This window comes from Micropterus dolomieu, linkage group LG07 (assembly GCF_021292245.1).
Source record: "Micropterus dolomieu isolate WLL.071019.BEF.003 ecotype Adirondacks linkage group LG07, ASM2129224v1, whole genome shotgun sequence".
In the NCBI taxonomy this organism is placed as follows: domain Eukaryota; kingdom Metazoa; phylum Chordata; class Actinopteri; order Centrarchiformes; family Centrarchidae; genus Micropterus; species Micropterus dolomieu.
The window spans coordinates 8,388,155-8,405,507 of record NC_060156.1 but is presented as its reverse complement, the minus strand read 5'-3'; the positions used below and the strand labels follow the sequence as shown (position 1 = coordinate 8,405,507).

Genomic DNA, 17,353 nt, shown 5'->3' with positions numbered 1-17,353 from the left:
TCAATGGTTATCAATGTTCATAGGACACTGGGGGGGGGGGGGTGGTCACTGACGGTCTTCCTTTCATCAATGGTTATCAATGTTCATAGGACACTTTGATTTTCTCTTGAAATAGTGGAACATTGATAAATACAAGTCTTATCATCATAAAATACCTGATTCCAATAGCCCTGGCCATTTTCAACTGTGCAATATTAAAGTTGTCCCGCTGTGTGTGTCTGTCTGTGCATGTGTGTTAACCTCTTTGCCTCTGTCCTAATTGTCCCTATTTGATCAGAGCAAGCGTGGTTTCAGGCGTTTCCTTGTCCTCCCTACAGCTCCATTTATCACAGGCAGCAATGGAGACACACAAAGGCACTCTGTGCTTCAAGGTGAATCCCTTCAAATGGCTCAGCTTGTGTTACCTTGTTAAATCGATGTGCTTGGTGACAACTGGCAGCAATGGAAATCTCGCCAGGAAGAAGACTTTTGCACTTTGGAGTTTGAGAAAATATTAATAAGAGGTCGTTGCAGTCTTTAGCTAATGTACACTCTTGTAAGCTTATAGTCAAATTGTCTTCTGCGTTGTGTTGTGTTTATGCCGGAATTTATGTTTCACACTGAAGCATTATAAACAAGTCATAGTTTATCAATCAAACCTACTGGAGAAGTAACTTTGTGACTGCTTAACAGATTTTATTTAGAAAATATGTTAAGAAAAAGGAGTTTCACTGTTTCGTTTGCTATCTGCTTTTGCCTAGGAAAGGAGACATCACACATTTTCATGCTATGACAGTACAAAACTAACAATGCATGCATTCCTGGCTGACATATTCTGTTAATTCTGTGAATTTAAATACAAAAAAACTTGGGTTTGATAGTAATGCATGTGTTTTGTGTGAATGTGAAACCAACAGAAAGCCTCTTCATTACATGCTTTCATACACAGTGCTCCTGGAAGAAGTTCAGCAGTCAGTGCTGGATTCGAACAACAACAACAGACTCATTTTGGCAACATTTTTCATGCACCAAACCAAGGACTTTAAAAACCCCTGTCTCTGTTAGGAAATAATACAGGGAGTTACAGCTTTAGACATATGCAAGTGACTTTTTTATTCTTAGTGACTAAGCTGAATAGATAAAACGAGGGTTACGATGTGGTAACCCTAGTTCTCTAAGCACAGGTGGAGCCCTCTACTGGACTGCATAGGTACTACCTCTTCCAATCACACACACGTACTTGCCCACCGAAATTTTTATTGTGCACGTAGCTGATCAATAGGACGTCGCTACTGATATGTGCGTGATGTATAAATAGCAGTGTCCCTACTGCCTCAGCATCCGACCGCCTCTTCAGCAAACGATGTCAGAGCGACAGGGCTCATCGGTAGAGGGCTTCGCCTGTGCTTATAAAACTAGGGTTACCATATTGTAACCTTTGTTCTATCTCACACAAGCTCCGCCCTCTACTGGACTCTATGGATACAGTGGGTGGAGACCAATGACTGTCCGAACAAGCCGCAACAAGCCAGTCTACCACACCAACCTGATCGGCCACAGGCTGGCCAAAGCCCTGACCACCATCACCTTAGTGACAGAATGGTGGGCCACCCCTGAGAAGGTCACCGGACCGATAGGGGCTTGGCTGCCCTGACTTCTCACTGGAAAGTCAGGCACCGCCAGTGTATGTTCCCCCTCCACACCCTGTAGTCACCGGATCTTCACTTAATGATCCTAGGTCGCACTTTGCGAACAGGATCAGCGATGGAGCCCGACATATCCGTGAGATAGAAATGCACAAACGGACACGGTAAGGGCCAAAATGCTATTGTGCAGATCTCTTCGACTCCCACCCCGTTGAAAAGGGTCGTAGACACTTCCACACTTTGAGTGGAATGTGCATGCACCGCTGAGGGTGGGTCTGTTCCTGCCCGTGTACAGGCTTGGGAGATTCACTTACAAAGCTAGCTGGCCAGGCTCTTCTTGGACATGGTCTTACCAACTGAATACCATCACTGAAACAGACGAACAGCTGACCAGTGCGTCAATGGGGGCTGTGTGCTCTACATAGGAAGTTAGAGCACACACCGGACACAGCAGATGCAATCTTACCTCCCTGTACCCTAAGTGGGGTAGGGGGTAGAAGGTATCCAGATTTATTGTCCTGGACCTGAACATGCTCCTATGTTCTTAAGAACGAAGGAGGGGTTTTGTCTCAATCTGGCTGCACTGTGGTCACCACAAAGAAGCATGCAGCTGGTTTTGAACTAACAGGTCACACAGCTCACTCACCTTCCTAGCAGAGGTGAGAGCTAGCAGCAAGGCTGTTTGAGAGATAGCATTCTTAATGAGGACTGCTCCAGGGGCTCATAGACCTTGGAGGTGCCGAGACACACGTCACTGGTCTTCTCACACCGTCCAGAAAGAGTATCATGAAAGGGTGGGTGAGGAATGTTCTGTAACCAAAACCCTTGTGACAGGAGAGATAGCTGCTGTCTATACCTTGATGGTTGATTGCGACAGCCCCTTCTCCATCAGACCTTGCAGGAAAGAGAAAATAGATTCCACCGAACAGGTAGAAGGATCCGTCTCCCTCTCAATGCATCAGCATTAAAAGCCCAACCACTTAGCTTTAGAGCAAGACGTGGCGGAGACTGCCCACTGCTTTGATGGTCTGTACAACCTCAGCGGATAGACCAGTCTGTGTCTGCCTCTCCCTTTCAGGAACCAAACTTGGAGAGTCTTGTCCAACACCAGCATGTCACAGCTGTCCCCTGCAGCCTGTGGACCACCGGGAGTTGCCGGGCTGCGCCAGCTCCAGCAGGTTCTTGATCGTCAGCATGTGGAAATGCCTTTTGTCCATTATGCTGGTTCAGGTGGCGGAGATCCATGGTGGCTCAGAAGCCTCTCGTCTTTTTGGCAGAGCGGGCCGTGATGTCCTTGAACGCACCACAGCCGCTGTGATTGTGGTAGGCGCATCCCTGGTGTCGACGTCAGCCTCAAGCTCACAGCTTCCATGTGAGTCAACGACAGGGTGGACACATTCACCTGCTGCAAAACGGCGCTACGAGCTGCTCATGGAGGAAACAAAACCAACCGAAGCAGCAAGGGATCTCTTTCATCCCACTAGAATAGAAGCCACATGGCCTTGTTTGTCTCTCTCCGGCTATAGCGGACTAGCCTAGTAGCGCTGTGACCGCTAGGCAAAAGAAATATCGGCAGGGCGGCGTGTCTGTTTATGTAACACAATTTCACTGCTGGTGAACTAGCAACGCGCCCGTTGAAGTCCTCAACTAGCGCGCTGGAAATGCAGAGTTACAGTGTTACAGAGTTGTGCCGTTTCCACGGTAAGAGCAGCTTGTTTCTCAGCTGTCACGTCGTGGAAGAGGACCATTATGCAGTGTGGGGAATTAGCACTTTTAAGAATGTAATGTGTTTTAATAAACAGTTTAACATTCATAGCATCACCACAGTGTACACAAGCAGCACATGTTTTAGAACAGTGACTTTGTGAACATGAGGCAGCAGGGCGAGCCCTTAGCCTCACCCGAGGTGTTGTCTCTTTGAGGAGAGAAGTTAGCCCTTTGAGTAATGTAATTTAACATGTTTCCACATTCTGAAAAGCCTTACCGTAGAATACACAGGCAGCACATGTAAAACAATGTAAACAATTTCTTGAACACGAGACGGGGGGATGTGGCAGCATCCGCCGACCTCTCTCCCTCCATAACCAGTCACTTTGCCAGTTGCTCCCTTCCCCAGCCACAGGTCAGCTGGCATCCCCTCGCCCGGGTGCAAAGATGAATTTCTAGAAGTGGTGAAGCCATCCATGGAGGTGATGAACAGTGAGCATGCTGAAGAAAAAAGGATGCTGAGGCAGTAGGGACACGGCTATTTAAACGTCACATGCACATTAAAAATGTCAGTAGGCAAGTGCGTGTGTGTGATTGGAGGAGGTAGTACCCATAGAGTCCTGTAGAGGGCGGAGCCTGTGTGAGATAGAACTGATGTTTCTTCTAACTTTGAACAAGGTTCTCTGAGTGCAGAGACAGTGTTTATGATATTTTGAATTGTTCACAGCAGATATTATGACTTGTCATAGTAGTAGAAGCACAGGATTTTGGAATAACATTAACAATGGCTTTGTTCCATTCAACTGTCTCAGTAAGTCGAAACTGAAGTAGCTAAATGGAATTCAGCCATTCAATAAGTTTATTATTTACGCTTGTGACATGTCAAAATGTACTATTTGAAAAAGATCTATTGGACATTACCTCTAAATATTTGACCTCGTGTTAAGCTAAGCTACATTCATTCGTGGCCGATCCTCACTGGTTTCCTGCTGGGTCCTTGGCTGGAATGTGACCCTCCTTGATGATGTAGTGAACTTGGCACCGCACCTCTACTGCAAACCAGTTGCAGTGCTTTATCTATCCACCAGGAAGAGCAGTGGGTATTGAAGCTGCCATCAGACAGCTTTAGTGTTATACTTAAAGTTTGTCCATTGCTGCTGGACAATTTTATTGAATGTACTTCCCACACAGACCATACTTTTAATGAAGCGTTTGTGACTCTGATACAGATTGTTGTTTTTATATATTATCTAACAAATAAAATATAGACTCTAGTTACTAATTACACCTTCTATTTAGTGTCATTTAAGTGCAAAGAGATGCACTGTGAGAAAAATTAAATCAATTCAGGTGGGAAGAAATAACTGCGTGTGCAACGGTGTGCGCTGCACTCATATGGGCAGCTGATTGCATCTGCTGTTAACAAGGCATATACAATACATACATACACAAGGAAAGAATAACAAAGCTAAATTTACAAGATGGCTCAATTATTAAAAAATTAGTTGTAGATAGTGTTTACCCTAACCCAGCAACTCAAAAAAATTGTGATTTTTAAGGGAGTCTTGAGACTTCCCAGGTGACAACACCTTCACCCTTACCAAGTCATAACTTTTTTGTCTGTTTATCTTCATTAAACCTTTTCCTCTTTGGCTGTTTCTTGGCCATCTCTGCTTCTTCCCGGTGCCTGAAGTCATGCACGTTCGAATGTGCAGGTGTACAGAACTCTCTTTCCCACTGCCCCTCTCACCCCGTCACTCCTTTGCATCAGCACTAATTGTTGGTGAGCAAGGGCTGTGTAGGAAAACTACATTTTAGTTCAGAGTAAACACAAAGAGAGAGAGAGAAAACAGTGAGAAAATATTTGCTGAATTTAACAAAAAGTGATTACAATCACTTACTACCGCTTTAATCGGCCATCTGATGGCCACAACAGGTCTGTGTTTTGTTATCTGCTACTTACTGAAGAGCCACTTCATTTTATTTTGTTTTTTGTTTATTCTTGATATACAACTCTCATCTCTTAAAGGTAACTGATATACATATTTCCCACTCTCTTAAGGTGAAGCTTAAAAGGGAGGTCTAGATCTGACAAAAGTGTATATCTGTTGGCTAGTTAGCTGCCTTAAGACTAACCCAAACACAAGCAAACACAAACCCACTGAGGAGTAAGTCCCAGTCAGCCAGCTACTTGGTTAGGTTTAGGAAAAGATCATGGTTTGAGTTAAAACACAGCACTTACATGACTTAACTTACGTAAGTTAAGTTACTTGTGTAACTTATGCAACCTACGTAACTTAAATGAAAACACACAGGAAACAAACACCTGTCTCCTGGTTAAAACGGACTTCCCCGATACAGGGGATGTGATCGATATTCGCTGTTCTAGCTGTTTTCCATCCAAAAACAACGGTCCTTTGTGTCAAAAGAGACCGTCTGGCGGGCCGCCATCTTGGTAAGGTCGGCTTCGTTTCTGTTGATGGGATTGAAGTAGAGAAGAAGAGTTTGCTTTGGTGGAGGCAGTCTTTAATGGCCTCTGCTGGCGGCCCGTAGGAGCTACACAGACATGTAAGATGTCAATAGATTTGTCTCTTCAATATGAAGAGAAAGAGCCCACTTACAGCCTGTAGGATGTTCTGTTCTCAAGCTGTCGCCTGTAAAGCATGGCAGTGCTATTGGTCATATATATTGACTGTTTTTATCAATATTTCAATGTTTTGGAAGTGTTATGTTATTTGGAACGTGGTTATATGGAGAGAAATAAAGTTTTGAGGATAACTCACAATAAAACACATATACATATAAACAGTAAATATGGACAAAACATGGACATTCGTCTGGTATATTTTTATCAGTTTCTTTCATCAATTTTACAGTTACAGTTGTATTCCAGGTGTATTAGAAGATATTCAGGTGCATTATAATCCACCTTATGATGGTTTTTGATGGTTTATTGCTTTAAAATATAGCTTTATTTTGCAGGCGAGGATGAAAATATCATATTTCTTCTGTATTTTATCTCCATGTAGTCTGTAATGGTAAAATAAATATGTTAATGTACAATGGATTTATATTCCTTAGCTTCTGACCTCTCAAAGGAGACCAGAATTATGCATCTAGGCCTAATTGTTGAGGAGATATTACTGATTTATTTTGGGTATGTTATTTTAGGTGTTTTTCCTGGAAATAGGTGCCAGGGTCCACGTGGTTAAAATTCCAGTTTCTTGCCCACCCATCCACCTCAACCACTCAGACTGTTCTGTTAAATATCCTACACCGACCTTTCAGAGTTAAAAAACAGTACAGGGCTTCCCCCAGTGAGTTGAACTATGCTGTTTTTGAGGAATAAACATTAACAACATGTTTATGACAGATATTACATATTTGCATTGCTTAACTTAAGTTATATGTAATTATATTAGAATTGTGGTTTCTTTCTAACTCTAAAACTTTTCTCTGACCCCATGATGTTTTTCTATTGAAGTCAGTTTGAAGTTTGAAAACCTCCACCTTTACCTCCACAGTTGATTTTTAAAACATCCCCTCAAATATTCTATTGGGTTTTTATATGGATCAACAAAGTGAACTACAGTAAAGGTAAAACACTCCAGGAGTCTAAATAATTACAACAAACATCTATGTGCAAAAACCAGTGTAACATGTGATATATTTGTATGTATTAATTTGTTTTCGGCCAAATATTTTTGTTGTCATCACACTTCCATAAGTTTTAATTATTCATTGAGAGTTATGCACCAGCAGGAAATATAAATTAGCTCTCATGAAGCTGTGACTATCAGTATCCTCAGGGTTAACCCTTTTTTCTAATTCAAGAAGGGAGTGGGAGAAATGTGTGTTTTGAATCCAGTTGAGAAAAATTAATTAATTCTCAAAAACACAGTTTTATCAAAAAATGTCGTGAAGATTTGTTTGTGTGTCCATTAAGCCATTTTGTTTTCATGTAAAATGAAAATCATACTTTGTAATAGGCACAGTTAAAGTTCCCAAAACCAGAGCAGATGTCTTATTATATTTTAGCAAAAATCACTGCATCGATTTCCATATTTGAAAAGAAAATCTGATTTTCACGAATCTGTTCTCATGAGCCTTTAATGATCTGGGGTATGAATTTCTGACCAGACATAGTTAGCATAAATTCATGTTGATTGTTGACAAACCGAGCTGACAGATCACAAGACTGCAGCAAGATGAGAGGAGGTGTACTTTGTTTTTCCAACAATGGTGCTTGGTGCTCAATCACAGTCAAAGTGGACACTGTTTCCAAATGTCTAACTTCTTCTGTGAAGATGAAAACCATATTACTATCACTATCATGTTACTGCTGTTTACATTTTTCCAGATGCAAATTTAAAAAATGCACTGCATAATTATTTTCTGGGTGTATACATTTATATATATTGTTATATTTTATTTATTTTATATTGAATTGAATTGAATTTTCTGTTAAGTTCTGTGTGTATAGCATGGAGGGACTACAAACATTATGATGGCATATGATATTTTTGACTATGAGCCCATAACATAATTTATTCTCATATCCTACCATATTGTCTGTCTGTCTCCCCCCAGCATGCCACCCAGGCTTCTACAAGGCATATGCTGGAAACATCAAGTGTTCAAAGTGCCCTCCTCATAGTTTCAGCTATGGCGAAGGGGCTGCTATCTGCCGCTGTGAGAAGGGTTTCTTCAGGGCTGAGAAAGATCCTCCAACTATGGCTTGTACACGTGAGTATACCAGCAAACAGGGCTTGTGTCTATTACCCATTAGACATATAACCACATAGATGTACCCTTTTTTAATGTGATCGGAGTCATGGGAGTCCTTTGAACCACAGTGCTATCGCTGAAACTGTGTCAATTGTGAATTCACATTACAGATTTCAATACTTGTGTGTTCTTGGAAGTCTGGGTAAGTTATTGCTTTGTCTCTAGACCTGGTGGATTACTCCCGTGGTCGCTCGAAATTTGCTGCCCAGTCTCGTCTCCGGGACTTATCGGGTGAGAAACTGTACATTAGAGAGTCCCTGGATGAATTACATGGCCTTTGTTCAGCTGCCTCATCTTCATTGATGATTCACTGACTGTCATTACGACTTCATATTTGCATTAAATTACAGTTTAACCAGACTAATTCTCCTTTAATTAAAAAGCCATTTAGCTGTCACTGAGATAGACGGGGGCCACGTCTGAGAGCTCTACAGGGTGGAAGAGAGTATTTGTCTTTTATGGCAAGACGAAACCATGTCATTGTGGAGAAGCTGTGAGTTTACAGTTCCCTGCGAGACGCACTGTTTACAATGGAGATCTGCTCATAGTAATCCATCCATACAATACATGTATGCCTGAAATCTTTCCAGAGCAACAAGGGTCTCTTACTATTGGAAAGCTATAAAAATTCAAGGAAGTATTGATATGCCAACCACAAAATAACATGATGACAACTGTTTTAACAAAATTAGTTTAATTTCAAGATCTAGCTTGTTCAACTCTTTTTGAATGTAAATTTACTAATATGAAGACATTTGACCAATAACCACATTCATACCATCTAAATTAACAGTATTTGCATATGACACCAGCAAAAAGTCACAGCTCTACTCTAAATTTAGCTGAGTTATTTGTCTTGTTTTTTGGAGATTGTCTAAGTAAAATATGAAAAAAGAAAATCAATGCCGATTTTAGACAAATCAGACAGGTTTTAGTGCCTTTTTCAAGGGCTCTCCAACAGTTGTTGTTTGTTGTTGGATTAAATTTTCCAGGCAAAATCACATACTAAATCACCAAGGCCACTTTTGCTCCCAGTACAAACAAACACTGTGTATAAAGGCTTGTGGGGGTGTGACAACCTAGCAGACTAAAAGGAGTAGACTACCACATCTATTCTAACAAGCTGTGAGTTCTCTGTTTACACATATAATGCATTTTAATCAGGAGCTTGTAGGCCAGAGCATAAACTATTTGTTTGATGTCTAGTTAAAAAAAAAAATAGAAATGGAGATTAAAGTCTCCTGAGAGGAAGACAAAGGTGGAGAGCAAGGAAGAGAAGATGTTGCACGAGGGGAGAGAGTTAGAGAGAGTGTAAAGGCTGGATGGAGGAGACAGTGAAGAGAGAAAGGAAGGAGGGTGCTGATACCAATCTCCCCCTAGAGGAGAATAGGAGCTGATTGATGACAGTGGGGTTGTTCTGCAGGAGGGGAGGTGGGTGGATTCTCCTCGATGGAGAGAATAGAGGAGGTGAGATAATGGTTGATAGAGGCAGCAGGAGATAAAGAGAGAGAGAATGGACAAACGCTGACAGAGTAGGAGTAGGAGGAGCTTTCCTGTCTGCTGAGATTTTTAGCAAAGGTAGGGAGAGAGAGGGATGGAGGGATGGTGAAGGAGAGGGAAACATCCCATTGTCTGGGCAGACAGTGAGCTTGGCAGGACGGGAGTGTTCAAATCCCTTAGGCCTTTTAACTCCACCCTGTTGACAGCTGGCTGCCTGCTATAGCACAATACTTACCCTGACACACAAACACACACATCCCAGAGACCACAAAAATATCTCAACAATGTGAAATGCGATGGAGCTGAAGTAACTTACAATGTTTACTGCACGAGAGAGGAATGCATTATGAAGAGTTATGTGATACAGCAGTGATGTGCGATATTTCATTCTAACAATTTTATACCGAAATGTACCTGTGTGAAATAAATCTATTTTGGGGGGATAGATTACCAGACTGTGTTAATATATGTGCAGAGCTCAGTATGCATACTATTGTATCTGTTATATTATATATGTTATCTGTTAATACTGCCCATTAAATGTGTCAAAATCTAGCTCAATCAGTCAAGTTCATTTTTGCAACCTTTTGCACATTAAAAAACACTCATTGTCTGCAGTTCAATGAGAGAACAATTGCAAACGTATTAACAAATTTATTTAGGTTAGCAACAGAAAAAGAGCTTAGCGATTAGACTCCACGGATATGAAGCATCTTTATTATATGTGGGCCCATATGAAGACAGGATCCCATGGAATCTAGAAAGTGGTGATGGTTGACTAAAGTCAGCTGGTGGTTGATTTGAATTTTGAATTTCAGTGACATGTTTTAGTGGCATCTAGTGGTGAGAGTTGCGAATTGCACCCCCTATCAAGTATGACCACTGACAGATAACAGCACAATGTAAGCCTCAATGTTTCTGCACCACAGTCCATTATAAACCATATAATACATGAAGTTTACAAATGCACTGTCAGGTGAGGATCAAGGCTCCTCTCGCTTTGCTTAATTAATTAGATAAGCAATCTGCAAATCTTACCAAAATGTCAACAGAAACACAAAGTAGTATTGATTGCCATAATTTCAGCTTGTGGTAAAACGGTGCAACGTTTTAATTGGCATTTAGCATGTGAAAGTACAAATTACACATTTGTGTGCATAGTGGCAAAGCACTATCCCAAATAAAAAACATTTTTTTTAATGAAAATTCAGAAAGTTTTCAGTATTGGTCACTTGATAGGCACACAGTAAAATAAATATATGTTTTCCACCAGGGCAGTATTCAACAGGAGTTTAGCTGCTGATCTGAGCTTCCATGCTGTGACCGTTTTATTGCCAATAATATTCATCAGCGGTTAGTCTCAGGAAGGACATTTATGTCCATGTTGCAAAGCCATAACAGGATAACTACATGAAATTACAATCCAACTACATATTTTTTTCTACCAGGGCAGTAAAAGTTTAGCTGGCTGATCACTTCCATGCTGTAAGCTAACCTTTTATTGCCAATTACTGATCAGCTGATTGTCTCGCTAATGTAACCAGAAAAGCCAAACCATAGCGCTGGAGAAAAACAAGGATACATGAAATGAATCCAACTACATGTTTTACAGAAGTGGACAGGAGAAACAAGTATGTGATTATGGCCAGCTTCTAGCTAAAGCTATCAAACAACAGCTTTCATTTGCATCGCTAAAGTCCGACTAACTTAATTACCTGTCCAGCAGAAAACAGACAACTTCAGCTCCGCTTTGAAAACATATGTCCCACATCAAAGCCTTCCATCTGGGAAAATCCACACCAATTATGTCCGTGATTTTTTGCCGTCATCTGTCTGCATCTGTCCCAACTCCTCTGGCTTCATGGTATAAAGATTCACAGGCTGTTGGCTCTCGTGCTAAATAACACGTGTGCTCGTTCATTTATTGAAATGTCACTTCTCTTCTTACTTCAAATAAACCAGAGGACTACTCAGAGACTGTTTATTATTATTATTATCATTATTATTATTATTATTATTTCTTCTTCTTCTTCTATGGACGCATTTAATGTAGTGACGGGCGTCTACACTGTCGGAATTATACAAGCAGAAGAAGAACGCCGTGAGGACGAAACACGCTCTGTAGCGCTGTTTGTTCGTTGTCGGCTATTTGGTAGAAACATGATGACACAATGCTGCGACCTCCATAGAAGGGGGTGACCGCGGTTGTGTAAATAAAAATGACTCATTCTAAGGTAATAAAAACACAATGGTTAATTATGTAAGGCCTTTATACACCACTGAAAACATAGTTATAGATATTATATTGGATTTCTGTCAATAAATCCTCAAAAATATTACACACTGAACCTTTAAAGAACATCCAGTGACGGACTGACCCAATGAATGAAGGTTCAAAGATCATTAACGAGATATGTTGATGAATTGTTAATGTAGGGACATGGGAAGGCACAAGTGATTGGACAAATTAGAAGGTGAAAAAATAGCCGAAATTCACCCAAAAAGGAATAAAGGCAGAACGTGAAAGAATAGTTCATTTCTACTTGAACTTTCAACAAAGCTTCGTGTGGGTCAAAAACCAGCACTGTTAAATGGAAAGTATAGTGAGAGATGACACTTCTGCCTGCAGAATCCATTTGAAGATTGTATTGATTACCTCTATGTCAATACGTGGATAAGCACTAAACAAAGCTTTACTGTCTGGTTCAAAGTCAAGACCAACAACTAAACATGGCCAGCCACCAGGGCTCCTGAAAAGATCTATTGTTGAAACCCCACTCAGCTAATTGTGCATCTTCATTTTTTAACATAAAATAATTATACCTAAAATGATTTAAAGTGATCTTATAACTGATATATCTTGTTAATTTTTTCCTCCTAATTACAGGCCCTCCATCTCCTCCCCGCAACTTGTTGTTTAACATCAATGACACCTGTCTGATGCTGGAGTGGTCACCTCCCAGTGACACCGGGGGCCGCCGGGATCTCACCTACAATGTCCAGTGCAAGCGCTGTGCTCCTGAGTCCGACCAGTGCCAGCTCTGTGAGGAGGATCTTCGTTTTCTGCCCCGACCATTAGGCCTGACCAACGCCACTGTAACTGTCATGGACTTCTCAGCACACGCCAACTACACCTTTGAGATTGAGTCCCTCAATGGTGTGTCAGACATGAGCTCCTTCCCTCGCCAGGTAGCCATCATCACCGTCAGCACTGATCAGGGTGGTGAGTATATATTATTTGGTCCATCACAGTGTGTGACAGATCATAGTTTACAAATTATGTCTTTCTTTTCTTAAGCAAATGTAGCCGGACTGTGGTAAGGCCTAATTTAGCTTCAAACTTTGAAGCTATTTAAAGTTTGAAGCCAAATTCAATTGAATTTAGCTTTCAAACTTTGAAGCTAAATTCACATAGGAAAAGAAACCAAAGAAACCAGTTAAACAACACAGATTCATACATTTCGGGGTCAATGAAAGGCACAGGCGAGGACTTCCCCCTAGAATACAACATTTTAGAATAAGATATATGCAACAAGCAATACAAGGGAATTAACTTAATTTTTAATTAAGTTAATTTAAAATTGACTAATTATTTCAATAAATAATATTGTTATAATTGTGTATATATATTGATTAAACATTGAGTGATAAAAATACTACATCAAATGCACAATGAGTAAATAATTCATGAGCACCGTTTGTAGTGGGGGAAAACGGATACCTGGTAAAGGTTACTCACCACACACACCTATTCCCTGTTCATACGCACACTGCAACAAAAGAAGTAATAACCACACACACACACTAATGGAGCAGTGAAGTGCAGGTGAGGGAGACCTTTCTCCGCCAAGCCCCGACTCTTAGGACGGTCGCTTGCACCACTTGGCCTTCCAAATTGTGGAAACATGGGTAACAAAGAAAACTGTGGTCAATTCACAGAATTATTTATATGTCGATTATATGTATATATATATATATATATATGCAACAAGAAACTACTATACCAAGCTTACCAAACCAAAATGCACAAAAAGCGAAATAAAGAATAATATAGCAAATCAACCGAAACAAAACAGGGTAAACTAAGGAAATGTTCCTAAAAAAGCGGTAGTGGCAGGCAATATACAAGAGAACAAAACCAATGTTACTGCCACCACACACTCTTACTACATAATAAATTCTCCTCCCCTTCCACTATCTTCCAACACTATTTTGCAAGGGCACCGTCGCTGCATCCTGGGCTTAGCGCCACCCAAGATGATTATGATTGGTTTAAAGAAATACAAAGGCCTTTCACCAGCACTGGCACAGCGCTAAAATGAAGTGTAGAGATAACAAACAAACAATCTGACACTTCCACCACTGCCTGTTTCATGGAAAGCAGCAGAGACACAAGGGTCACTCTGAATTGGGACCAGGGGCCTCTACAACAAAGCAAGTCCAACATACCCAGGATATGTTTTCCTTATCTGGCTTCAATAAGCCTAACAACCGCGATCATGCTAAGCGGCTGCACAACAATGGTTATCAACACGGCAACCCATGGTTTCCCAGCTATGAGTGTGTTCACATAAAATGGGCAGCATTTGGAGCATATGACCACTCGCAAACACGGACAAGTCTACTGGTATATACTGGTAGTGGCATATTTTTAACGGAGAGCAAAGTATACTACAAACACACACTTTTAAAGAAGTTAACCACATAATCCATGAATCAATTTTAGCCTTTTTTTTTGTATCAACATTAAAAACTGAATAACCTAAAAAAAAAAATTAAACAATTTCTTTTCACAGCTGTGAGAAATAGCAAATAATGTGTATGTATGCTTACTTTCATATCTTAAAAGTACAAGTACAAGGCTTCAGTGCTTCAATCAGGCTGTGCTGTAAAATAATATCAGTATACAAAAGCATCTCTGCATCACTAATAGGATCTTCTGCTATTTTCCAAGAGAACTGACTGGTCAGAAGGCGGTTTCTTATTATAGCACTGATCTCTTACCTTGAACATGGTGCTCCAGAGCAGGTTATGTTACCATGTTACCATGCAGCGATGTACCCCAGTAAGAAGTGAACCACCATCATAGGACTGAAAACCCAGGGTTAATCTGTAAGTTACCTCACAAACCTCAGATCCTGCTTCGTAGTGCAGGCTGCTGAACCATAACACACTGACCACACATAATACAATAGTCTGAAAAATCACCGGGTACAAACATAGATCAGGAGGACAAGGCAGTGAAGGAAGTAGCAAAAGATCAGGAAGGATATTTTCACTGCAGTTACACAAGAATTTTAATGAGCGGTAGGTATAACTTCTTATAGCTTATTCCTTATTAATCTTTTCTGGCACTTTCACACCACTCTTATAATCCTCTAATCACTTGGCACTGCTGCCATACATTTATGTATGGTGATAAAATGAAATGAACGCTGACATCACACAGTCTAATAATGATACATGAATAAATTATCACACATGTTGATCTTGAATTATCTGTATAAGCGCTATATGCTCTGGTGAGGTATCCATACATGTGTATGAATGTATCCCTCATCTGTACATATATGATACAGAGATATGTCCATCACATTGGATTTTGATGTATTTTGATTTGATTGATTTATACAGACTAGTTCAGTCCATAATAAGGCTGACCCTGGTATGGCTTTATATGGTTAGGGGGTGAACACAAATACCTTGCTACATCTACATCATTCAGCCCATATGCTAGCAGAATAAATGAAATACTAGATTATAGTAAGATATTATGGAAATTAGGCCGTGAGCCAGGGAACACTTTTACTTGCCTTTACTTTAGTATTATATTTGGCAGGGATTGCACGACCATATGACAAGAGCATTTCATGTTTGATTTCATGACTCATGAACGCTGAAGTAAATATTTTTTTCTAACTAACTGGAGCTATGAAGAGATCATTGCATATTTTTAGAAGTACCTTGCCTTTCACCATGAGTAATGGCGGTAATGCACCAAGTAACACAACACTGTGCCAGCAAAAGCCGCAAAGAAGAAGGCTGCTAGCAAGTAAACGTGGATGCAAATGCAAACCTGAAGGATTCACACAATTTTTGTGAGAAACACTGAATATAAATAGAAACTGTGTTGGTTTACAAGAAAATTCCACAGGGCACCTTTTCATTTTTAACATTTTTTTCCCAACACTTCATCCACTCCTTACCAAATTGTACTTTTTATGAATAAGCCCAAAGAGGTTTTTCAATTATATTTTTTAATGGCATGCTATGTTTTGTAATTGTTTGCCACATTCATCTACTGTAGCTACACAAAAAAAAGATTAAATTGCATTCAGATTTAGAGGACAGGTGCATTCACACCTACTCAGAGCATCTCTGCAATATTTGACGGCATATCACATATAGATGGAAAACCAGATAAATTCAATTAACCATAACTCATTGAGTCTGACTCCTGCTCATTACCACTATAATCCAATAAGCGTGCACTGTATATTTTCAATCTGTGAGAAGCAGTTGTATATATTTACTATTGTTGAAAAATAACCAATTTAAAGGATTGTGGGGCTATGAGTGCTTGCTTTGTTAAGTACACAATCTTTACTGCTGTCATCTGTAGCCTTTGATGTAATGTGCAGAGAGACACAGGCCTGGAGTCAGCTCAGAATGACATTACAGTTAATGTTGCTCTAGTATTTTTAGTTTTGCATCCCTCTGCTGTTGTAAATGTGGCAGGAGGCCACGGAGAGGTTGACTATACCTACCTACTTGCTTCAAATAACGTTTTTTATGCTGAAAGGCCCATATTTCCTCTGGGACAAGGTTTGGTGTGTAGAACGCTTATGCTTTTAATTTGTGATTTGCAAACACTGTGTTTTCTGTTTTCCTCCTCCCTCTCCTCTCCTCCCTTGACTATTCTCTCTCCTTTTTTCTGTTGGTTGTTTGTCTTCCATGTCTCTCTCCTGTTTCCAAACACGGTTGTTTTTTTCTTTCATCTTTTTTCTCTCATCCTTTCTTTCTCTCCTTCCCTCCATCCTTGTGTTACTGTGGGATTCTGGGAGAAATACATTTTCTCATACAGCCAAAACACATTATATGCATTATTCTGCATCACAAGGGACAGCTCTAGCCTTTACAGATAACTAAATGTTACATGCAGTCTTTTTATTTCATTAGGATGCCTAGTTTAGCACATAGTCAGGACAGGTCCCCGAGCTGTACACAAGAGCCATTTCAACATTAATATACCCTGCTGCAGCTGTTTAAAATGCTCAAGGGAAGAGGCAGATTGTGGCCATTAGCCTGATGATGTATTTTACTTCTATCACCTTGATTAAAACTAGCGTTTGGTCAGTGAGTCAGTGGTCAGTGTCATTGATGTGCCAACTGATGGAGGTATTTGAGGCTATAAATGTACAATGTTCAATCATCTCATTCAATTTGCTGATGATGCTGGTTTTTATTTCAAGTATTTCTGAATATTTGACAGTGCAGTCTCAGTTGTTCGTGACAGGTAGACAGCGGCGGTTTAAGATCCTTTCCATAAAGTATTAAATCAGTATTTCAAATGTACTGTGATTAATAGGCAGAAACACACCTTTGAGAGTGTTCTAATATTGAGTAGTGAGATAAAATTATGTCAGCTAAAAAGCTTTCTTGCAAGACTCACACAAATGACATTCACATTCTGTCAAGCCACACATTAATATTCTGACGCAGTGAAATACAAA

General features: G+C 40.3%; 1 protein-coding gene across 4 annotated transcripts in view; it reads left to right on the top strand.

Annotated features, from left to right (window-relative positions):
- Nucleotides 1–17,353, top strand: part of LOC123973866 (ephrin type-A receptor 6-like) — a 142,479-nt gene that overhangs the window by 44,105 nt on the left and 81,021 nt on the right. For all 4 annotated transcript variants that reach the window (XM_046054224.1, XM_046054222.1, XM_046054221.1 and 1 more), the window contains exons 2-3: nt 7,923–8,078; nt 12,508–12,843. In XM_046054224.1, coding sequence (XP_045910180.1) covers nt 7,923–8,078; nt 12,508–12,843 — 492 coding nt within the window. The remainder of the gene's footprint in view (nt 1–7,922; nt 8,079–12,507; nt 12,844–17,353) is intronic.